Source organism: Hemicordylus capensis, chromosome 2 (genome assembly GCF_027244095.1).
Source record: "Hemicordylus capensis ecotype Gifberg chromosome 2, rHemCap1.1.pri, whole genome shotgun sequence".
NCBI lineage: Eukaryota > Metazoa > Chordata > Lepidosauria > Squamata > Cordylidae > Hemicordylus > Hemicordylus capensis.
This window is the reverse complement of record NC_069658.1, coordinates 393,041,629-393,066,621: the sequence shown is the minus strand read 5'-3', so window position 1 is coordinate 393,066,621 and position 24,993 is coordinate 393,041,629. Positions and strand designations below refer to the sequence as shown.

Sequence of the window (24,993 nt, the reverse complement as noted above, 5' to 3'; positions counted from 1 at the left end):
TCCATATTTGTGCCTATAGGTGAGAATGGAAGCCCCGCAAATAACGATGGCCACCTGGACACAATGAAGCAGGCATAGGGGAGTTCACACAAGCAACTCTTAGTACTGCTACAGCCCCCTGAGCCTGTCAAAAAAGTATTGTCAAGGAATCCTGGTCAACAGTGTGGGCTGAAGGAAGAGAGCCCAGAAATCTGGCAGAACTCTGCTAGCCGAAGATGCCCCTCTCCTGATTTTCAGGCTCTCCCCATGCAACCCACCCCAGGTGCAGCTTGTATTGTTGCTGCTGGTTCTTTGGCCCTTGGCAATGATTCAAGGTTGCAGCAGTGCTGAGTTGCTTGCATTAACTCTCTTCTTCCGCTGGTGTCACTATCTTTAAGTCAATGTGTTTAAGTCAACACACAGTGTAAATAAAGCTGTATTTCTTTTTTGTTACACATACCGCTAATTGATAAATAAGTTCTAGGAGAGTGTAATTCACGCTTTTAAAATCTCATTCCCACATATGGATACGTATTCTCAAATTGCAAATGAGAAAGAAAATGTATGTACTATAACCTGGTATCTAGAATGTGTAGTTCTATGAACAAAGCTATGTTTACATCATGGGGCATTTTAATATAGGAATTGCAGGACAGGACAAAAAGCTTGCTCCCCTTAGAGATAGTGCATGAATATTTCAAAGCATAGTGGAAAACGTGCGTAAACTGAAATGAGAATACAAGCAATGAAGGAAAGTGAACAGGAGATTCAGAGGCGGAAATATAGTCAAGGCAAAAGCAGGTGTTTACTGAATGCTGATTAAAGCAAATTTACATTCCTTTGCTTTCAAAAATGTGGAAATGTTGTTACAGTATAAACTCACTTTTCTTTTCCCTCCCTCCCGAATTTTAAGTCCACATTGCACATTATTTCTATGACAATCTGTTATGGAAACTTTCAACTCTCAATTATCAATTCATATCCGAGAGAGAGAGAGAGAGAGAGAGAGAGAGAGAAGCATAGCTGTTGACATCCCCCCTCCCCCGCCCCACCACTTTTGTTTATGCAATAAGCTATGTAGTTCTAAAAGAATTGTGTGCCTTTTAATAATTGCTTTGTATAGAAAGCCTCTATTAGGAACCTGTTACTCTAAATCTCTAGACATATGTGAGCCACATTTGACTGAATGAGACACTGTTCTCCCACACCCACCCTGTCCCAAGCTAAGTCCTGTTCTGACTACAAACCTGAGCCATTTTGATGATGCATTTTAAACATGTGTTTAATATTAGGCATGCCCTTGTGAAACTTCAGTATCAATATGTTCTTTAACCCTTAAGTTCAAGAACCCAAGAATGTATGATGTGCAAAATCCCTCCATAAGCACCCTGCTTCAGTTTCTCTAAGCATCTAATGCTAGTTTGTTGAAGCAGATTGTGACTACTTGGACCATTAGCCAGCAAGCGTAACAGCCCCTTGCCTTGAAGTCAATTTCGGAAAGTATTTAGAATCTTTCCATGGAGACGAAAGGGATAAAATATCACTCCTGTTCACTTTGGAAGCAAGTAATTGGATATAGTCATCACCCAGTGTGTAATGTGGAGATTAGCCCCAGTTGGAAATAGACAAATAGAATTCTTGCCCATTCAGAACCCAGGACATTAGAATATAGCATTTGAAATTAATGTGTCAGTTTCTTAGAATTTGTAAAAGAAACAAAACATTTCTTTCAGGTTAGCTGGATGTCTGAAGTTTGTGTAGATATTCTGTTTTGTGTTTTCGTGTTGGAACCTCATTTCCTTTTCATGCATTCAAAACCATGCATAAATATTGGTAAGGTTTAACGAGTCAGTCTGTATGGAATCTACCTTATGTCTAGTGAAACTGACTAGGAATCATGGAATTCAGAAATTAACCTCATAGTTCTGATTTTTGCTGCACTGCACATGAGAAGTGTACATTCACTGATGTGGAGATGCACATTCCTGCTGCAACGTGTTGCTCTATGAATGAGATCTACTACATATTTAAAGAGTTGGCATTAAAGAATAAGAGGCTGTTCTCACAAGCAGTTTAGCCCAGGCTAGGGCAGCCAGATTCCGGCACTCCTGCCTAGCCTAACCCTACTCCCAAACCCAGCTCTAAGCCAATATTAAGGGCGTAAGCACTCCCTTAATCCAGCAGCCAGGCTTGTGTGTGCCATGCAGCCCAAAGACACACAGAGACCGGTGCCTAGAATGCCCATCTGACGGGGGATCCCATCATCGTACTGCGCCAGTGTTCCCTCAAACAGGGATTCCCAGATGTTGTTGACTACAACTCCCACAATCCCCAAGCATAAGCCATTGCAGCTGGGGATTCTGGGAGTTGTAGTCAACAACATCTGGGAATCCCTATTTGAGGGGAAACTGCGCTGCATTCATGACGCTGTGCATTGTGGGATCTCCTGGGCTCCAGAGCTATGTGGCGCAGCGTGGATCGTCAGCGTGGTCCGCGCTCTCAGCAGGCTCTTTGTGATAGTCGTGGGTGGGGAGGTGAATTGGAGCAGCCTTCCTCCCACTAGGTCATATGAATGGCCCCTAAGTTTTAGATAAAATCTTCTACACATTGAACATTATTTTTGTGAACTATTTGCTTATATAATTCTCATATTAATTGTAAACCACCCTGAGCCATTTTGGAAGGGCGGTATACAAATCAAATCAAATCAAATCAAATCAATCAATCAATCAATAAAATATTGAAACGTAGCCAATGTAAACTTGTTGGCATGTGCATTTCTTAATTTCTCTGTTAAACTCCGAGATACCAACAACTTTTTCTTTATGCTTCAAATAGAAACCTTAAGGCCCAGTAACACAGAGCTCTTAGATACTGGAACACAGTGAGGGCCATGGCACAATGGTTGCCTAAAACTGCTTCTGTAGGGGCTGTATTGTTACCCTGTGGAGTGTGCTGTCACACAGAAAGGCACCAGCACTACTGGTCTCCAGGAAGTGTGGGGCTGGGTATAGTGACCTTTTCCATGCAGCAAGCCAAGCCCACCCACATGGTGTAAACCTCTTACAATTCTTGCTGCCCTTGTGGGGATCCCCCCTCCATGTAAGGAGGCAGTTGAGGTAGCACCTATGCCACCAATATTGTGTGCATGTGGAGAGATTGTATGTGATGCCCACTTGGTATTAATTGTTCTGAAGCCAGAAAGTGTGTCCCTCATTTATTTATTTATTTATTTATTTATTTATTTATTTATTTATATTGTTAAATTTATATACTGCCTTTCATTAAAGCAATCCCGAGGTGGTTTACAGCAAATAAAAATTTAACACAAGATGGTAAAAAAGACACAATTAAAATATTAAGTGGGGGGGGGGGAAATATTAAACAAATCTGATTAAAAAATTTAAAACAAAAAGCATAAAAGCAATAAAGATTATAAAGAGCAGCAGCAGAGAATCAAATAAATGCCTGGGCAAAAAGCCAAGATTTTACATTTTTTCTGAAAGCTGTGATGGAAACTGAGGAGCAAATAGCCACCGGGTATTTTTGATTGACATTGTTCAGTATTTTGGGGAGGGGAGGACCCTCATCTTTGTGGGATATTTCATCAGGTTTGTGGCTTCTCCATATGTGTACATGCATTGAAATAGATGTACATTCTTCATACGTGACCTTCCCCCCCCTACACAGAGGTAGTATTTATAGGATAAGCCTACAAGTGTGAAGTGCATCCTGGTTTTTCATTGACCAGTAATGAACATGCAATAGTGCAGGGGTTCCCAACCTTGGGTCTCCAGATGTTGTTGGATTACAACTCCCATCATCTCCAGCCACAATGGAAGGCTACTGTAGCTTGGGTACAACATCATCATCTAGGAACCCAAGGTTGACCCCTGAGATAGTGTAACTGCTGGTGTGGACCCAAACATTCCAGAGAGAAATCTGTTCCTTTTTCTGGATTATTATTATTATTATTTCTTGTTTACACAGTCAGACAGGTGATATTGACTGGTTTGTTTTATCCAGACATCAAGTCCTTCCCAAGGACCTGGGATGGCTGAATTTTATTATCAATATTGTTGGTTATTATAGATATTGTCCCAAAATATAGGCTGTTCCCAGTAAAGTTGCTTTTTGTAATTGGCTGATGGTGATTTCTGTGGCCCCTATGGTGTTGAGGTGCTCTTCAAGTTGTTTTGGAATTGCACCTAGGGTGCCAATTACCACTGGGATTATTTTGGTCTTTTTCTGCCACAGCCTTTCAATTTCAATTTGTAGATCTTTGTATTTTGTTATTTTTGTTATTTCTTTTTCTTCTAGTCTGCTATCACCGGGTATTGCTATGTCGATTATTTTAACTTATTTTTCTTTCTTCTCAACTACAGTTATATCTGGTGTATTGTGTGGCAGATGTTTGTCTGTTTGTAGTCAGAAGTCCCATAATATTTTTACATCTTCATTTCGACAACTTTTCCAATGTTATGGTGCCACTAATTTTTGGCTACAGGTAGCTTGTATTTTTTGCAGTTGTTCCAGTGTATCATCCCTGCTACCTTGTCATGCCTTTGTTGGTAGTCAGTCTGTGCGATCTTTTTACAACAGCTGATCAGGTGGTCCACTGTTTCATCTGCTTCTTTACAAAGGCGGCACTTGCTGTTTGTTGTTGACTTTTCAACTTTTGCTCTTATTGTATTTGTTCTTAATGCCTGTTCTTGTGCAGCCAGTATTAAACCCTCTGTTTCTTTCTTCAAGTTGCCATTCTTAAGCCATTGCCAGGTCTTGGTGATGTCTGATTTTCCACTTATATTGTGCAAATATTGACCAGGCAGTGGCTTATTTCTCCATTTTTCTGCTCGGTTCTTGACTTGTTCTTTCTTGTAGGCCTGCTTTGTTTCATTGGTGTTGAATAGTTTCTCATTATTGACCATTTTAAGTGCCTCTTCTTCACTGTCCTTGATATATTCTTCAAGGCCTCTTTTCTCCTTCTCTACTGTTTGATGGACTTGCAGCATTCCTCTTCCACCTGAGCTGCGAGGGAGGTATAGCCTATCGACATCACTGCGGGGGTGCAGAGCATGATTGATGGTCATGATTTTCCTGGTCTTACGATCTAGCATCTCTATCTCTACCTGGGTCCAGTCTATTATTCCTGCAGTGTATCTGATAACAAGTATTGCCCAGGTGTTTCTGGCGTGTGTGGTGTCCCTGCCATTGAGTTTGTACTCCACATGCTCATTGCTTTTTTAATAAATATCTGAATGTTTTTGCTGACACCAGTTGTTTCTAAACATTTTAGTATCCATGTGTGAGGCAATGAATCGAAGGCTTTCTTGTAGTCAATCCATGCAACACTTAGATTGGTTTTTCTTCTCTTGCAATTTTCTAAAATCATTTTGTCAATCAGCAGCTGGTCTTTTGTGCCTCTGGTGTTCGGACAATTTCCTTTCTGTTCAACTGGAAGCTGTTTGTTAGTTAATAAGTGTTGCATGACTTCATCTGCTTTTATTCCAGTTAATAATTTGAACATGGTTGGCAGGCAGGTTATCGGTCTATAATTACTTGGAACTGCACCTTTTGCTGGGTCTTTCATAATGAGATTAGTTTTCCCAGTTGTTAGCCATTGTTCAATATCACCTCCTTGCAAAATGTGATTGAACTGTTTTGATAGTTGTTTATGGAGGCGGGTTAGGTGTTTAAGCCAAAAGCCATGCAGTTCATCATCGCCTGGTGCAGTCCAATTTTTAATTTTCTTTGCTCTTTCACTTATTAATTCTGGTGTTATTATTAGATCTTGTATTTGTTGGTTACATTTTTTGACCTCGTTCACCCAGCCTGCTTAACAACAACAACAACAATAATATATTACTACTACTACATTTATATCCCGCTCTTCCTCCAAGGAGCCCAGAGCGGTGTACTACATATTTGAGTTTCTCTTTCACAACAACCCTGTGAAGTAGGTTGTACTGAGAGAGAAGTGACTGGCCCAGAGTCACCCAGCTAGTTTCATGGCTGAATGGGGATTTGAACTCGGGTCTCCCCAGTCCTAGTCCAGTACTCTCAATAGATTTCTCTTGGGGCATTTGAAGTATCCAAGTATTTGGTTCCAGCAGTAACCTCTTAGTGCCTGCAATCACACTAACAATTTTACAGCAATAGGCAATGCTTGAGAAACGAAAGGAAGTAATTCAACAGAAATAGTGGGGAATGATTTAGATGTTTTCAGTTCCTTACTTTGAATAACAATCTGAGGCATTCAATCAGCCATGAAGTTGATTACTCTGTGTGTGTGTGTGTGTGTGTGTGTGTGTGTATGTGTATGTGTGTGCGCGCGCATATGCATGAAAGAGATAGAGAGAGAGAGAGTGTGTGTGTGTGTGTGTGTGTGTGTGTGTGTGTGTGTGAGAGAGAGAGAGAGAGAGAGAGAGAGAGAGAATTATGACTGACCCATTGTTTTCTTATACACATTTTTGTAGACATATGCACACACACCCTCTTTCTGACTGTCATAAAATACTGTCATCTTATTTAATATTTAATCATCTTGTTAAACATATAGGCATCCTTGTTTCCAATGAAGGTTTAAAATATGATAAGAAACTTAAGTTGATTGTAGTTGCTACATTTTTAGTTTTGTGTTTGAATCCCAAGTCACCTTAAGTGGCGCAGCAGGGAAATGCTTAACTAACGAGCAGAATGTTGCTGCTTTGAATCCCCGCTGGTATGTTTCCCAGACTATGGGAAACAACTATATCGGGCCACAGCGATATAGGAAGAAGCTGAAAGGCATCATCTCACACTGTGTAGGGGGAGGCAATGGTAAACCCCTCCTGTATTCTACCAAAGACAACCACAGGGCTCTGTGGGCACCAGGAGTCGAAAATGACTTGACGGCACACTTTACTTACTTACATGAATCCCAGCTAACTGGCTTGGGTGACTTTTTGTTTCACTGGTTAGAAAAACTGCCAGTTTTTGAATTTCACCAGGTCACTATAGTTAGCAGGAATAAGAAAACAATACTGTGTTGGTGTGGAATGCAGTGTAGCCAGGAAGAGGAACCAAGAAGCCTAGTTAATAAAGTGTATCCAGGGGGCAGTAGTAGAGTTGTGACAAGGGAGTAGTAGTGTGCATGGTTCGGTTCAGGCACACTGTAAAAGATCTCCGGACCAGTTCGGAAGTCCGGCGGTCCAGAGGTTCGGATGGGCGGGGGCATGTAGCTTTAAGGGGGGGTGGTAGTACTCCCCCCCGCCGCTCTTCCCCCCCCCGCCGCTCTTCCCCCCCCGCCGCTCTTCCCCCCCCGCCGCTCTTCCCCCCCGCCGCTCTTCCCCCCCGCCGCTCTTCCCCCCCGCCGCTCTTCCCCCCCCGCCGCTCTTCCCCCCCCGCCGCTCTTCCCCCCCCGCCGCTCTTCCCCCCCGCCGCTCTTCCCCCCCGCCGCTCTTCCCCCCCGCCGCTCTTCCCCCCCGCCGCTCTTCCCCCCCGCCGCTCTTCCCCCCCCCAGCCGCTCTTCCCCCCCCCAGCCGCTCTTTCCCCCCCCAGCCGCTCTTTCCCCCCCCAGCCGCTCTTTCCCCCCCCAGCCGCTCTTCCCCCCCCAGCCGCTCTCTCCCCCCAACCGCTCTCCCCCCCCAGCCGCTCTTTCCCCCCCGCCGCTGGTCTTTTAAAAAATCTTCTTGGGGCGGCAGAGTTCCTCCCTGCCGCCCCTGCCCCTGTCGTTGTCTTTCAAAACCTTCCACGGAGTAGAGCTAGCGGTGCACGCGCTTGTCTCCGCCGCTGGCGCATGCGCGCCAGCAACAGAAATGAGCGTGCGCGCCAGCGGCAGAGGAGAGCACACGCACCGCGAAGGGCACATGCGCGCCACTAGATCTACTCCATGGAAGGCTTTGAAGGACAACGACGGGGGGCAGGGGCGGCAGGGAGGAACTCTGCCGCCCCAAGAAGATTTTTTGAAGGACCAGCGCCGGAGGGGGAAGAGCGGCGGCGGGGGGGGAGTACTACCACCACCTCCTTAAAGTAACAGTCCCCCCCATGCCGGACCAGGGGAATTCCGGACCGTGCACACCCCTACAAGGGGGGAGGGCAAAGGTATTAGTTGAAATGTGATGTCAGACTCATGAATTTATTTCTCCATCACAGTTGTTCAGTATGTGACCTTCCATTTGAATTAGATCTGTTTCCTCAATTTTCATTATGATGTAGGCAATAACATCTGCAGGCATTAGCTGGAGAGGGGGGAAATTGCCATAAATGTTGAAGTCAAAGGGTGGTGGTCAGTTTTTCGGTTTCTCTTCCAACCCCTGGCCATGGAAGTTTTGAAGACAATTGAAATATAGGTAATACTTTTCAATCCTGGGTGAGCTTTAAGAAGATGGAATATACTATAGAAGATTGTGTAATATTAGTTAGTGCCCCGTGTTGCACTAGACGTAGTGCAACATCTTCAGCTTGCACAGTTATTAGTCTGGAAGAGAGTTTACTTTCTTTGTGCAACATCCTTAAGCAATGTTGTTACATGAGCACAACACTAGTCTAGATCTTGCTTAGTGGAAAATACAGAGCTCCCTAATCTAAACTTTCACTTTGAGCTACATGTTTGCTAGGGGTATTGTCATATGTGTTTCAGGTTTTGATGGGAGGGTCTATGACAAAATGAGGAGGAGGTTAAAAAATTTCTTTTTAAGTGTAGCATACTTTGTGGTTCATCATTTGAGAGAGAGTTTGGGGGTTGATTTTACCAACGTAATCCAGCAGCAGATGCAGCTTCCTAAAAATCTCAACATTCATTGACTTGTATAAAAAGTACTGTACATACACTGGGATTCTCCTATCTCGTGAGAAACCTTACACTGATCACCTACCAATCTGTCACCACGCTATGGCCATTGTAATCTGAATTTGAACTCTACCAAAAGTGCAAAAAGCTTCAGAATGAAGTCTCTAAATTGAGTGAAGAGTTAATACAACATACACCAGCCTTGCACTTTGCTGCTTGCTTGCCTGCCTTGGGTCCATTACCTATTGTCCCTGGGTGAGAGGCAAATGTACATCAGCCATTTGGGAAGAGAGCAGGGGAAGCACAACTACCTTAGCAATAATGATACCCAAGTCTGGCGTAAGCATAGAACTGTGGGTTTGGATTCTTTCTTTTGTGTCAAGGTGGAGAGAAACTAGTGTAGAGGATGGAGGATGATGATGATGATGATGATGATGATGATGATGATGATGATGATGATTACATTTATATCCCGCTCTTCCTCCAAGGAGCCCAGAGCAGTGTACTACATACTTAAGTTGGATATTCGGATACTACTGAATCTCTGTTGTGGGCTCTGCTGAACTGTTCAACTGTGAGCTCAGGCTAATTTCTTTCTTTCCACAGGTACCTGAAGGAATTCCGCACAGAGCAGTGCCCCCTATTTGTGCAACACAAGTGTACTCAGCACCGGCCCTATACATGCTTCCACTGGCACTTTGTTAACCAGCGCCGCCGCCGCTCAATCCGCCGCCGGGATGGCACCTTTAACTACAGTCCTGACATTTACTGCACCAAATATGATGAGACCACAGGGATCTGTCCAGAAGGAGATGAGTAAGTTACTCAAGGCTGCATCTTACTTGACCAGATGGAGATTCCAGCCTGCACTTACAGAGAGGAAAGAATTCAACAAAGCAGCTTTTAGAAATCATGCAGAATAACCCATGAAGAAATGTGGAAAAAACTGCAGTAGGAACTCGAACAAAATGTTAATCACGGTTGCATCACTCCTCTATATTCTTTTTTTTTTCCCTCTCAGAAATTGAAGGCTGTAATTCAAAGTTTTGTCGTCTGGAATAATCGTAGAGAAATTAGTGAGGTTTGTTTTAAAATAAATGGCTTGAGGATTGCATCCTCATTTTATATCCTTATTTTACCAATGGAAAAAAAGTTCTGGATTTGACACCCCTGAGGACTATATTCATCTAAAAACAGAGTTTCTTGTTGGGGAGCATGTTTCAGCCTTTGAGTTTCTACGAGCTCTCTTTTTCCCCCCTCCCCTTTAGGTGTCCATTCCTGCATAGAACTACTGGTGACACAGAACGGAGATACCACCTGCGCTACTACAAAACTGGAATCTGCATCCATGAAACTGACTCGAAAGGAAACTGCACCAAGAACGGCCTCCACTGTGCTTTTGCTCATGGGCCCCATGACCTCCGCTCTCCAGTTTATGATATAAGGTTAGTAGATGATTGCGTTCCTCCTCCCTGGGATCATGCTTGCTGAGTCTAAATAGAATGGATCAGAGACCAGAATGCTGCTGAGTGTGTTGTGTGTTAGCCTCAGAAGGATGATACTGCCTCATGATGCCCTTCTGCCCCAGGATGTAGCAAAGAACCTGCTCTGCTCAATCCTTTGAGGCTGGTTACTGTGGCCTTTTGTACACTGCAAGGTGACTTTGGCAAGGTCTCTTGGGGTAGCGAACCATTTGGAAAATTATTATTGTGAATAAGTTCAACACAAGCCCAGCCATCTCATTGCCGGACTCTGGGTAGAGCTCCAGTAGTGTGTTCAAGAGGTGACAAGATGGCTTGGAAGACATTGAACTTACCCTCTCACCCATGCACCCTGTTATCTCCACCATCAGTTGACTATCAAAAATCACCCTTCTGTAAAAAAGCAATTGTGTGGCTTTTTTTCTTTTCTTTTCTATATGTGTGTAAGAGTTGTATAAGTGACTTGAGCAACCTGGAGTTATGACTGATCTAGACATTTGGCAGTAGCCATAGAGCTGGAACCAAGGTACAAGAGGGGACATAATTTGCAGGGGAGATGCTGTGAGCAGGAAAAGATGGTTACTGATCTTCTCTGCAACTTCCGTGCTATAGCTGCTTTTCTTCTGAATGTCACAACCACATGTCTAGGAGTCTGTGGTTGGGGCAGAGAGGGAATTGCAGGGGGGAAGTGGTAGCAGAGTTAAGTACCCCCTTACCTGCCCACACCTGTAAATAGCACCTTCTGCTGTGCAAATATTTGGCCCTGACTGTTTCCCAGATCAATGACTGCTACCAAATGTCTAGTTTAGCTCTTTGTGGGTTTGGAAACAATGCAAGCGCTTGGATGTTTAGCCTTGTTTTCATTAACGGGGAAAGGCAGGTTTTATTTAAAAGGGGATGATATTAGGATAGAGGTATATTTTCCAATAGGTCTATAAGACTAAAAATATGTTAAATGTAGGAATTGAGTTAAATAAGCATTGTTTTTGTCATTAGCTCTGTATATGTTAGAGTGAAGACCAATAGGTAATGTGAAATGGAATATTTGAAGCACGTTATTTAGTTGTATTTCTTTTGGGAGGTGGGAAGAACCATAGATGCTCTTTTAATTTGGGAAAGGCCCTGTGGGTAAGATCTCATCAGGTGGTTATGCCTTTCATAAAACCTTATATCCCTGCATGCAAGTGGATCTGTGTGTTGGATAAGGAATTAATAATACAGTGGAAGATGGGAGAATCTAAGTTCAGCTTGGCTGGGTGGGCAATATATTTTCTGAGCTGGGGGTAGGGGTTTGTCTCCAGAAAAATGGGAGGGCAGGATGTTTGTATGGGTCCTAAATATCTAAAAGGTGGGCTTGGCACACAGAAAAAATGTATGGGAATTCCTGCATTGTGGCAATTCCTATCTGGTAGACACACATCACTTTCTCTGAATCTTCTCTGTCTGCCTATTTGTTCATTTAACTCTGTTCCCTAAGGGAGCTTCAGGCCATGGAGGCTTTGCAGAATGGTCAGACCACATCAGAGGGTGGCATAGAGGGTCAGTCTGCAGTTGCCGCTAGCCATGCTATGATAGAGAAAATACTCAGTGAAGAGCCAAGGTGGCAAGGTGAGTTCCTTAGGGTCTTACACAGGGGTGTCCATTGTTCTTGGACTGCCCACTCCTCCTCTCACAAGGGTCTTCATGTAGGAAGCAATACGCTTGTCATCTCAAATTAACCAGTCACGCCTATCTTCACAGACACAACATATGTTTTGGGAAACTACAAAACAGAACAATGTAAGAAGCCCCCACGTCTCTGTCGTCAGGGTTATGCCTGCCCTTACTACCATAATAGCAAAGATAGAAGAAGGAGCCCTAGGAAACACAAATACAGGTACAGTGCTTCAAGACCTGGAGTTAGACGTGACATGGCTGTGAGGGACCACAGACTTGGAGTTTTGGATGCTAGTTTCACTCTAACTTCAAAGTGATGGAAGGTAAATCAGTTGTTGTGGAGGATTGCACTGCAGACCAGGTGGTTAACAAGGTGACTCTGGTCTGTGGAGCATCTGGCCACAGAGCATGCCATTAGGCGAGATGTTTTTCAGGCACTCTGTAATGCAGTGACTTGCTTTGTAGACACAAATGAAATCGTAGCACAGCAAGTGAAAGTGTGGCTCCACAGGCCTTTCTGCTGCCAGTGGATTCCCATCAATATGACGTTCTTTCTGAAGCTGAAATTCTCAAAGCATTAGTCAGTCTGAGAGCAATGAATATGCTTTGGGGTTAGAGTCATTATTTAGGTAGTAGTGTAGGGCCACAGTCTTCAAATAGAGAATCATTTGAAAATGCTCTCATGTGAAAATTGTACAGTACGTCAAAGCTTACTGCTTCAGAGAGAAGGCCAGCTAGCCACCACCTCTCTGAGACAGTAAATTCGAAGAAAATCCCCATACTTTCTATTCAAGTGATGTGCTGCTTATTTGTCATTAGTCATCTTAATGCCTTCTCCTCCTGCCTCTCTGTGCTTTCCTCTTCTGAGGGGATGGACAAGGTTCAGACTCCCTTCTCCAAGCACTTGCCTTTTAGTGCTCAGCTTTAACCCATCTACATGGCTGAAAGCTACCAGCTTCTACTTTAGTTCAATTGGAACTGAAATAGGCTGTACATATCTTTGGGTGCTGAACTGAGACGCGTCCCTTCCTTGTGGAAGGCTGCCGAGCAAGCAGTAAAGGTACTCAATATATACAGAATGAAGAGGCAAGGATGTCAAGAAGCAGTAGATCTGGATGTCCTGTTTGGGGCAGTGTGGTGATAAGTTTACCTGAAGGTACCTGAAGATTTGGGTTTCTGACTCTGTCGTGTTTTCTGTTTGTTTGTGCAGGTCCTCCCCATGCCCCAGTGTGAAACATGGGGATGAGTGGGGAGATCCCAGTAAGTGTGACAATGGAGATGCGTGCCAGTACTGTCACACTCGCACAGAGCAACAGTTCCACCCCGAGGTACAGTAAGCAGCCCTTCCTGTTGGGCACTGTTAGAGAAATAGAAGGATTCCAGGGCTGGCAGGTGTTGAGTCACTGCCAGCAGAAGTGCAGTCAGCATACTGAAAAGGAATGAGGATCCTGGGGTTCTGGACTTACTTGGGTCTTGAAATCGTCTCCTAGAGTCCCCCGGTTGCCATCTAAACATGTTGGGGAAGGAAGCATTTTCCTAGGCATGAGACAGTGCAGCTGGCAGGGACCGAAGGGAGCTCGATGGGCGGGCGTGGGAGGGTGAGGGACGGGTGGGTGGGTGGACAGCACACAGAAGCCCAGGCAGTGCAGGCAGGAGGCTGCGGGGCTCATGAGAGGCAGAGGATATTGCAGATCTTGCCTGCCGTCTCTTATTTTTCTGGACTTGCGTCATGTGAAGAAACACATTCCATGTCCAAAATGCAGAAAAAGTAGGTTTTACTGTCTTATTCCGAGCAAAGCCTAGAGTAGTGGTGGGCCGCTAAATGTCAGGAAGACTTGCAACATCAGAGGTGATGTTTGGAACTTGCCTCCTTCCTAGCACATAAGCATAGCTAACTTAGCTTTAGTGTGCACAATTCTCCATCAGGCTTATTCTAAGAGAACCATTTGTTTTCTGACTGTTTGTCAGTATTGCTGGGATATGGTTGTCCTCGTCTAGTTTTGTCTAGTTTACCCAAGCAGCATAATGTTTTTAAAAGCTAGAGGAGAGAAGCAATTCAGCTATGGTTCCTCGCCCCGTTCTGTTTTGCCTGTTTACTAACTGTATCCAAACAGTATTTTACAGATGGGAGTAGAGTTTGATGGTGGTACACATTAAAGACTTTGAAAGACAGTGGAGATCAGAAGTAGATGTGGGATGAGTTTTGGAGTAATTCCATGGGTACATACAACCAAACCGGTTTCCTCTGAATGAACAATGCAAACAGTATTTTCTGAAAGGTTGTGAACTGAGACTGCGTCCTTGAATAGATCAAGTGGTTTAAATAGTGGATGGAACTCACTCAGAGTTGCAGTCACGATGAATTCTAAATTCAAATATCTTCATAGTAACAATGCCAACTGTGGATATTGCATGTAATGCTGGAACTGACCCATACGTTTAAAGCACAATTGAGGAGACATCAAGTTCTCTGTTGTATCTCTTGGAATATTTTTCTCCTTTTAAATGCACTATAGGTTTGTCTGTGTAGTCAGTTTCATCTTGCCATAATCTGCATTTTGTTTTGGTTTCCAGATCTACAAATCAACAAAATGTAATGACATGCAACAGTCCGGCAGCTGTCCCCGAGGACCCTTCTGTGCCTTTGCACATGTAGAACGTATGTGGACTTTTTTTCTTATAGTAGTAAAATGTTGGCCATGAGCAAAGTGTTTTCTAGGCTTCAGATTAGGACTTCATCATTTGAGGGATCAAGCGAACACAAAAACACCTCAAACAAATAACAAAAAACCAGAAGGTACTGGAGAGAATACAAGAGTAAATACTCCAGTGAATTTTATTTTGTATATAATATCCCTTTTTGTACTTTGGAGGGGGGGAAAAGCTAAACCCGGATGGTGTTAGCTGTAATGGTATTTCCTCAAAGCAGAAGTGACCTCCAGTGGCTAGTGAGGGAACTGTACTGTTTATGTTTTACTGTAGATACTTTGGACTTCTAATTTGTAATTTGCCAGAATATAACATTCAATAGCCTCCTAAGGTACTGTGGAAAATGGGGAAAGCCTTACTTCGTGTACAAAAAGCCTGTTCATTTCTTTTTACAAAAAGTTTTGGAAGAGAAGAGGAGCCCACACTGTCTAAAGAAAAACAGCTTTTAAAAAAGCAAATGCTTTTGAGATGGCAGGGATTGATGTGAGAAAGTGGGTTTTTTGTCCCGTTCCCCCCCACACACACACACACCGCTTTTCAGACGGCTCCATGATAGGCAGATAAGCGTTATTTCTTTCACACGCTTCTCTTAAGCGATTCCAGAACTGCTCCGGCCATTTGAGGGAGGAAAACTCACTTCTCTTGGGCACTATCCAGCAGATCTTGAGGAAGGACCTTAGTTTCATGTTAGATCACACATTTTTCATGCAGGATGTCCTGGGTTTAATCACTGGTGTCTCCAATTTTAAAATATGGATTTCTGTAACAGAGCTAGGATAAAACAGCTTGAGATGTCAGAGAGCAGTTGCTGGTTCGATTGGGCAGTATTGAGTGAGATGAACCAACAGTCTAACATAGTTATGTTCATAAGTATGTTCATAAGTCTGTTATAGTGCTCATTGCACTTTGGTAGACTAGTTTCGGGAACAGCTGGAAGTGCTACAAAAACCTGCAAGTCTGTTTGACCAGAAACAATGGTGGGTCAAAAGCTTTTTGTCAACTTTAAATTTTATTAAATATAATTTTACATTATTTACATAGAAAACTGTTTTCTACCAAGTCAGATCATTGGTCCATCTAGCACAGTAATGCCTACTCTGACTTGACAGAGGCTCTCCAGGGCTTCAGGCAGGCATTTTTCTCAGCCCTACACAGTTGTCTGAGGAACTGTGTATTGGGAGCACTGCCAGTGGTTGATAGGTAGATACGTGGAGTGAAGATTTTTCTTTAGCACACTGGCATTCAGGCCATATTGCACCATAGATGATGTTCCAAACTGCTGTCTTGAGTTTCAGTTCATGTATAAAAATTCTTTTAGCCACTAGGTCTCATTAGGATAACACCTAGGAAGTGACTCTGTAAATGTGAATGGGAAAAGTGAATTGATATCTTTACACAGAAATGAAGCTAGTATTGCAAGTATGCAAGTATTTGAGCAATATATATAACAATGAGGGGGATATTTCAAGGCACATGCACAGGCATGAGTGGGGCCTCCTAGTTCAATAAAGAACAGAAGGATATGGACCCTGTGGTCCAACACTGGCATTAGAAGAGGAATAGAACAAGCTCTCCCTAAGCCAGGAGTGTCAAACAGAGATCCTCCAGCTGTTGTTGGCCTACAATTCCCGTTATCCTCAGTCAGTGGCTAGTAGCCAGAGATGATGGGAGCTGTAAGCCAACAACAGCTAGAAGGCTGCAGTTTGACACCCCCACCCTACGCCCTTCCTAAAACTATGCACAGGGAAACTTATGAAGCTCTTTCTGAAATCCCTTCTTCCCCTGTCACTTTAGGATGATGGGGCAATGAAAGTGAAGTCACTCTGGCATGTCCTTACATGGATCAGTGAGGGTTCTTGAATAGGAGACATTCAGTGCACCCAGATCTTGGCTGATGGCGGGGTGGGAGGTTGGTTTTCTGCAAAATTCTCTCACACACCCCAGTGCAGGCTGACCTCACATTTTGAGATTCACTGGTCAGCATCCAAACTAAGAGGAGTACATGAAGAACTCTTCTGTGCGCATGAGAGGAAGGGGTGATTTCCATTGAACCATCTGTAGCTGTGCCTCTCAGAAATATGCTCCTGAGGGTTGTGGGGCCATTAAGGACATAATTTTTGGAGGCATAGGTAGCTGCAAAGGGAGGGGGGAATCACTAAAAATTGCCCCTTCCTCCATATGTGCACAGAAGCATTCCTTGTGTGCAATAGCCATTTCTACCATACATGTTGCCCAGTTTGCTTCTGTTGGTGGTATTCGCTCTTCCTATTTCTGCAACACTGGCTGCTTTGCAAGCAGAGGTGCTCTATGAATCCATAAGATCCAATTGTCTGAAAGTTTCCAAACAATTGCTATATAATCAGTACTCAAGGCATACTGTTTCGCCCCAAAGAAACCATGTTGTGATATAAATGGGCATTTTTTTGTCCACCTTTCCAACAGTAGCCATCCTGAGATAACCCATTCTTTTTTAATTGTTCCTGGGTCCAATATATCCTATGTGTAATTTGTTGTTGTTGTTGTACGAGCTGAAGAAGTGTAAATCATAGGTGTATACCCATTCTTTCCCCATGGATTTAGCATTGTGGGCTCATTAGAATCTATGTTCCACTGAGAATGCTCTAATACAGAATTGTAGTGAACCATGGATGTTCACTGCAGTCCTCTGTGTTAAAATGAATGGAGGGTCTGCAGTGCCAGTATATGCAGTACAAATGTGCCCTTCAGTTTGTATCATTTGTACAAAGGATTATCAGCTGATTTAAGGATTTGCTGTAGTTATTTGTACACCCAAAACTGATAATGTCGCTTATTGAAGACTACTATCAACTCATGGTACTGAGGATCCATAGCAAGCTGAATTGTGAATGGTATCATGTGAATCATATTGATTGTGTGCACAGGCTTTTTCCTTCATGGTAAAACAAATGCTGGTTTTCTGTATACATGCAAATATAAGAAAGCTGTCAAGACCTGCAAATATAAGAAAGCTGTCAAGACCTCTGTTTCATCAGGAGAATAATTTTCCAACTATTTAAGAAATGAAAATCTAAACAGAACTTCAGGGATTAAGCTAAATCATTTTTGTCACTTCAGTACTAGTATGTCCTAATTGGCTTCAGTCAGCATGGGATTGACCTCGCATAAGCTTCCTAGAAGTCAGATGCTAAGAAACATTACACTTGGTAGACTTTAATCCATGCATGAGAGATCAGCAGTATTTTTTTTTTTTTGCCTAGGCATTTATCATAGTTTGTAATCCAAAACACAAACCCATTTCTGTTTCTGTACATAGGGGACAGAACTTACAAACCTCTGTTAGATCTGGAAAGGTACAGAAAAGCAACTGGAATGACTGAGGGATAAGACTACTTTCCCTTGGAGGAAAGGTGAAAGTGTTTGGACTTTTTAGTCTTTAAAACAAGCTCATGAAAGGGCAACACCACAAAACTGTGCATAGTTTGGGGAAAACATGCTTTTTTTTGCAATTAATCTATGGGATTGACTGCCATAAAATGTGGTGATGGCCAATAGCTTAGATGGTCTTAAAAGGGGATTAGACAAATTTGGGGAAGAGAGGGACTATCAATGATTTTTGGATGCAGCCTCCAAGTTCAGAAGCAGTATGCCCCTGAATTCCACTTGCTAGCTGGTAACAGCAGGGAAGGCAAATTGCCTTCAGCCCTGTTTGTGTGCCCCTTGGAAGCATCTGGCTGGCTTCTGTTGGAAACCAGATCAGCAGGACTCTTCTTATGTCCCTCAGGTTACGATCCTAAGCATGTGTCCTTGGGAAGTAAATGTCACTGAAATGATTTGTGCTTACTTCTGAATAAGTATGCTTAGGACTGGAATGCTAGTTAATCACCAGGAAGCAGTCCTTATCAAACATGAGAGATGGAACCCCTGATTAAAATGGGTCTTATGAATAGCAATGCCTGCCATTCTTTAAGATCATCCCTGTAGGCGAAGAGGTGTTACCTACACTGGCTGCCCAGTTGCAGGGAGCCTTCGTCGTACCTACAGTGAGGGCTACTCTTGCTGCTGAGCACATGACTATGTCCCTCAGGTTGTGTGACACTCAGGGACATATTCCTGCAAGTGGAAAGGTCTTGGGCAGCAAGGGAAGAGAAGCTAAAATTGCTCGCTCCTACTCCTAGAGCCAGCGTGGTATAGTTGTTAGAGTGCTGGACTAGGACCGGGGAGGCCCAAGTTCAAATCCCCATTCAGCCATGATACTTGGTGGGTGACTCTGGGCCAGTCACTTCTCTCTCAGCCTAACCTACTTCACAGGGTTGTTGTGAAAGAGAAACTCAGGTATGTAGTACACCGCTCTGAGCTCCTTGGAGGAAGAGCGGGATATAAAATGTTTTTTTTAAAGATAACAATACGCTGCATGTGTTCGACCTCAGAAACCCTTACTGCAGGTACGCTGAAAGCTCCCTGTACAACCGCACAACAGCCCTTCTTCCACCCACCCACTTACAGCTGTATAGTATGTGGACCACTCTCTCTAAGAATTGCACACTTCATCTTATTGTGATTTCTTACTTCTTTTCTAGGTTTGAAATTTACTGTGATTATAAGCTAGGGCTACCTTCTACAGATCTATGCACCCTCTGCTCTTACCAGTGCCACACAGTCTAGGAGAGGAGAGCTGGTCTTGTGGTAGCAAGCATGACTTGTCCCCATAGCTAAGCATGGTCTGCCCTGGTTGTATATGAATGGGAGACTTGATCTGTGAGCACTGCAAGATATTCCCCTCAGGGGATGAAGCCGCTCTGGGAAGAGCATCTCAGTTCCAAGTTCCCTCCCTGGCATCTCCAAGATAGGGCTGATATGAGAGATTCCTGCCTGCAACCTTGGAGAAGCCGCTGCCAGTCTGTGAAGACAATACTGAGCTAGATAGACCAATGGTCTGACTCAGTATATGGCAGTTTCCTATGTTCCTATTTTCACATGCCTGCATACTTCTTGTGTTTCTTATATTTCTTACAGAACCTCCACTTAGTGAAGAATTACAGTCAACCTCAGCTGTTTCCAGCCCAACGCAAGCAGGCCCTGTAATGTACATGCCCTCAGCGGCAGGCGATTCTGTTCCTGTCAGCCCTTCCAGCCCACAGGCCCCAGACCTTAGTAATGTATGTTGTTCTATTGCAAGCTCTTGTCCTCTTAAACCTCCTAGATGTGAATGTAGGGTGGGGGTGGGGAGGAGGAGCTCTGTCTGAAGGGTTTTGAATGAAAGGAACTGTATCTACTTAGTGATTTCTCCAGAAAGGGGTTGCGGAAGGAGTAGAAAGCAGGTTTCCATCTGTGAGCTAAGATATTGAAGGGACATAATGGCATGGGCTTAAATCACAACTGCAACTTTCAAACTGGATTAGACAAGCTGAGCTGCTTTAAATTGACTTCAAGTCATTTCCGAGCTGCCATATGGTGAGGCCTAGGGCTTTTCTCTGAAAATGTAGAACTCATGGAATGCTTCCTGCTTAGGATCTGTTCATTTGGGGAGTGTTCTTTGTTTCTCTGAAAAATGGCTGCCTCTGGGACATCCCTTGGGTTTTTTCCACCTTCTTTTGAGCAAGGTGCCCTAAGAACAACAGGAGATGAGCACTCTCCTGTTGTGGTTCTTAAGCCCTCTCGTTTTTAGGACTAATCTGAAGCACTTTCTTGTGAATGAAGGCAGTTGCTCCTGATAAATGTTTGTGATTGTAGAACTTGAATCTTTTGTGTAGCATTTAATCTGAAGTAGTTGTGTTCTGATCTGTGCATGCGTAAATATCCCTTTGCAGGGTCTTTCATATTTCTAGTGAATTTTCTCTCAAGCTCTTTTCTTTGGGAAGTTTGCCACCATATCCTGTTTGGATTTTTGCCACCATTTATCACATTTGCACAAGCCCTCAGTGTCCCCAGATCCACATACGTTGGTCATATTGAAGTGTGTTTGTCTGCCGTTTCATCACTCTCCTTGGCTGTGTATGTAGCCTGCAAGGATGAACCATATTTAATTGTGACTATCATACATGATTGATTAAAGTTGACAGTTTCCTTGAAGTAAGTAACCCATATCACATAGCCTGGTTTTGGTTTTGGTTTTGTGCTGTAGGTATGGAATAAACCAGGGACTCTGCCAACTAGCCCCACTTCCACTACAGTAAGTATCCACTCCTAACTGCAGGGATGAGAAATCATCGTGTCACCTGTGTGGAGAAAATAGAATAAAGACATTGTAGGTTTCTCCTAGTGTCTCCACCCCCTTTACTTAATTCAAGCATCCTTCATGTCACATTTGAAAACATTGTAACTACTAATGCTTTATGTATCCCACAGTTATTTCCAAGTGCAAAATGTAGTATATTTGGCACAGAATTTACCTTCCTGAGATCCTCTGATTTCATTTTTAAAAAGTCTCTAGCCCTTTTAATTGCAAAGAAATGCACAGCCATGTTTCGACAGTTATAAGTGCAGGTTTGCCAACTAGTACAGAAAGCAGATACTCAGCTGATTTAGATGCTCTTGCTCTCATTTTTACAATGGTACTCCTTGAATAACTCTTTGTATGTAATTAAAAAATGATAGATGGCTTCTAATAACCTGGAGGTTCTCCACCATTAGTTGTGCACAAACACTAGAGAAGTTTTATGTAACTCATTGCTGTGATGTGCCATATAACCATTAAGACATTGTTTCTTCTGACAGAGTGGATGAGGAGCCTTCTAGTCAAAACTTGTCAGCCCCCACAAAAATAATGTGATCAAAACTGTGCCTAAATGGCATAAATGAAGCAAATGTGGCCCTATATTACTCTGGATTGGGGTGAGAAAGCTTGGCCCTCCAGTTGTTGTTGAACTATAACTCTCATCATCCCCAGCCACAGTGTATTGTGGCTGGGAATGGTGGGAGTTGTAGTTCAACAAAAGCTGGAGGGCCAAGTTTTCCCATCCCTGCTCTGGATGCAAAATTTGGAATTCTGTCAAAGATGGATATGGTTTAGGTAAAAAAGGAATGGAACACTTAGTATTTTAGTAGCTGTAGCTATGTACAGGTATAAAGAATGGATGCCACTGGTTCTGTTTAGATATTGGACTTTGTAAAGTAACGGTATTCTTCTCTGTGACCATATAGCTCTTCCCAAACTCCCTCTACTTATTGAAGCAGAAACTGACCCATTATTTTTAATGCATTTTTCCCAGCCATGAGAATTATGAACAGTTTCTAAAAAATGAATTCAGAGTTTTTTTAAGATTCTGAAGTAACTCAACTCCCAGATTTTTCACTAAAAATTCTCTTTAGGGTTATGGTGGCCATAGTTTATAGCTCTCATCTAGGAGGAGTGTGAAGGTCTTCATTAAGTCATAAGAATTATTTATTTATTTATTTATTGAATGTATATACCATCTAGTATAAAATCTCTAGGTGGTGTACAGATGTGAGGGCTGTGTTGAATCTGCTTCCATAAACAACCTGAGTGAAAATTGTGGCTTAGGATTCCAGCTTACTTTATGTTAATACTATCGTCCAGAAGTATTTTTTGCTTTGCTCTGTAATTTGCTCTGCAATTCTACAGACAGAATAGAAGTCTTCGGAAATGAGAAATGCAGACTGTTCGAACTGCTTTTGTGGTGTGACATGTGTTGCTTTTCCTCCTCCTCCTGTTAGATTCTCTGTAGGAATAGCAGTCTTGGAAGCCCATCCAATATATGTGGGTCCCCTCCTGGTGCCATTGGAAAACCCCATAGCCTAGAAAGCATTGGCTTTCCTACAGATTCAGTAACTGCAGCCAGCAGCTACAAGAAGGCACCTGGGTTTGAGCGGGAAGACCTGGTTGGAGCAGAATACCTAAAGAGTTTCAAATGCCAGGTAGGAAGGGAATACTGGAAATAAACAACACTCTTAGTCCTGTGCACACTTTTCTGGCAGCAAGCCGCACTGAGTATAGTGGGACTTACTTCTGAGTAAATGTGCATAGGAGTGCCCTGTTGGTTTCATACTGGCTTTGAAACCAATTGTCCATATTGAAACCAATTGTCCATATTGGACAAGACTTCACAGAAGTGGCAGATGTAATAAAATTAGCACTGGAACTCCTGATGTGTACAGTTAAGAGAACCAAAGCAAGAATGAGAAACAAACTTGGCCTGTTTATTTATTACACATCAGAAAACCAGTGGCTTAGTGACCTTCTCTTGGGTCTGTCTGGACTCTGGAGATGCCTTTCTCTATGTTGGAGGATCTCTACTTTGGACTTTGCCTGGAAATTTTGCAGAGAAATGATCAGTGATGTTATCTAATTCAGCAATATAATATATTGCTTTCTAATAGTTGTACTGCATTTTTCACAGTATCTACATTTTTAGCCTAGTGGATGCATCCATGTTTACTGAGGATATTTTTAAAAAACAATTTATTGTATTCGGTTATGTTCAGCATTACAGGATGATAAAGATTATTTATAAACAAAGAAATGTTTCTGGACAATCATGTAGTAGTTTTAATGATGTTCCCTCCCTCCCTCATTCTTCCTGCCAGTGAGAGAAATAGAGGGACAATAAAAAAAAATTTTTTTAAGATAAATAAAACAAGCAGTAATAATAAAACTAGTTTTAAAAAGGCAGAATGTAAGTTTAGCATAGTACATGCTTAAATTGAAAAGAATTATAAATAATTGCTCCATATCTTGTTAAATTTATGAGGCAAGTTACTATGGTCCACAACACTGCTAAGATGGAGTACTTGGATTTAGGTCAGCATAGTTCCCATGGCATCACAGGAACTAAATACTCGAAAATGCTAATTTAGTCTAATTAGGTTGGGAATCAAGCTGTAAGAATTTTTTTTAATTTTTTTTTTTAGAAGCAATGTGCTACAAATAGCTCATAGCTCCTCTCATCCTACTGGGCTGTAAGCCAATGTTAATTCCATTTACAACAGTGGTATGAGAGGTCTTAAGTCTAAGTCCTTCAGTTTAATTGGGTTGCAGATAAGGCTGCTGTTAGTACTTAATGTTAGGAAGGACTGAGGCTGTATTCCCAAATACATTTTCTAAGGAATATGTTCCATTGAAACGTTGGGACATGGTGCTGCTATGCACAAAACAGCCTTGAGATAGCTGTCTCCATGCAGCAAATCATTTATGCAGTGCTTCCCATAAGAATGGAGGCACGTCTTCACGCCATCACAAAACATTTAGTTTAGAGTTTGCACTGGCATGAATATGTCCCTATTACTGTGGTAGTGATTGTTTCATGTGTACATGTATTGTTTTGCTTTTATTTATATCCCACTCTAACCCATGAGCTTAGAGTTGCTTACAGTGTTTTTTCTAAACGTTCTTACTCCTGTCTCAAAGGGGCTCACAGTCTAATGTAAAATGGCTCTTCCATGCACATGAGTTTAGGGCTGGGGTGCCAGTCAACAAATTTCAACCTTAACTGCCACAAAATGTCCAGTAATGCATTTCTGTGTGGAACTGTGGGAATCCTGCAGTACTGAAGGCATCTCAGCTGCCATTTGGTGCTTTGAACAGAGTTTATAGGGATGAAACATTGCTGGAAAATTGAATGCGCTAGGGAAAAACAGGATTTTTAAATGGTTGTGTTTTTTTAAAACAAACCCAGAGATAGTTTCTTAAATAACATTTTTATTTTATTGTAAACAGCCCACAAATGTGAGTTGTGGCATATAAATATGCTAAATAAATGTGTTATGGGGGTGGGGGAGTGTTATGAGGGTTTAACACCCCCTCAGAGTTTACTGTATTTTACTTGACTATCAGTACTAACGTTTGGGGGTCTTAAAAATGATATCATCATGCAGCTATGAAACAAACTCATGTTTGTAGAGAAGCCAATAGGAACTTACTTTGTACAAGAATATATATTGAACTTTTCCTCCTCCACAATCCCCCCCCCCATCTTCCTTCTTCAAGCCTCCTTTTCTCTTAACTCCACCACATGGATAGTGCTAAAACAATTACAGCAAATATTGCAGCACAGTCCTGTGAATGTTTACTTGAAAACACATCCAGTTGATTCCAGTTATGTTTACTCCCAAATAAATGCACATAGGATCACAGGCAGCCTTAGTAATCTGAACTGCCTGTACTGTGAAGTTCATCCCCACCTATCCCACAACCCACCAGCACTTCCTTCTTGCTTTGTGGGCCCTGATCTTACTGGGGGCAACCATATAGGTTTTGCGGGAATCTCATGGACTTGTCCAAAGTGAATAGTCAGCTGTTTAAAAAAGTATATGCTCTGTCTCCACTTGTTTTTCTTTCTGTTCTGTTTACTGTAGCAGGCAAAGATAAAATCTCATTCCATGGAGCACAGAACCCAGGAACAGCCTTTGTTACAGCCCAAACAGGTAGGTTACTCCAGAAAGGCATTTTCCTAAGTGTTC

At 42.7% G+C, this 24,993-nt stretch overlaps 1 protein-coding gene across 6 annotated transcripts in view; it reads left to right on the top strand.

Annotated features, from left to right (window-relative positions):
* UNK (unk zinc finger) overlaps positions 1-24,993 on the top strand; it is an 84,466-nt gene that overhangs the window by 41,125 nt on the left and 18,348 nt on the right. For 3 of the 6 annotated variants that reach the window (XM_053299133.1, XM_053299132.1, XM_053299130.1), the window contains exons 2-11: positions 9,356-9,565; positions 10,018-10,194; positions 11,708-11,838; positions 11,971-12,106; positions 13,097-13,214; positions 14,461-14,545; positions 19,591-19,733; positions 20,699-20,746; positions 22,252-22,452; positions 24,889-24,957. In XM_053299133.1, coding sequence (XP_053155108.1) covers positions 9,356-9,565; positions 10,018-10,194; positions 11,708-11,838; positions 11,971-12,106; positions 13,097-13,214; positions 14,461-14,545; positions 19,591-19,733; positions 20,699-20,746; positions 22,252-22,452; positions 24,889-24,957 — 1,318 coding nt within the window. The other 3 variants (XM_053299135.1, XM_053299131.1, XM_053299134.1) reach the window with 3 other exon arrangements.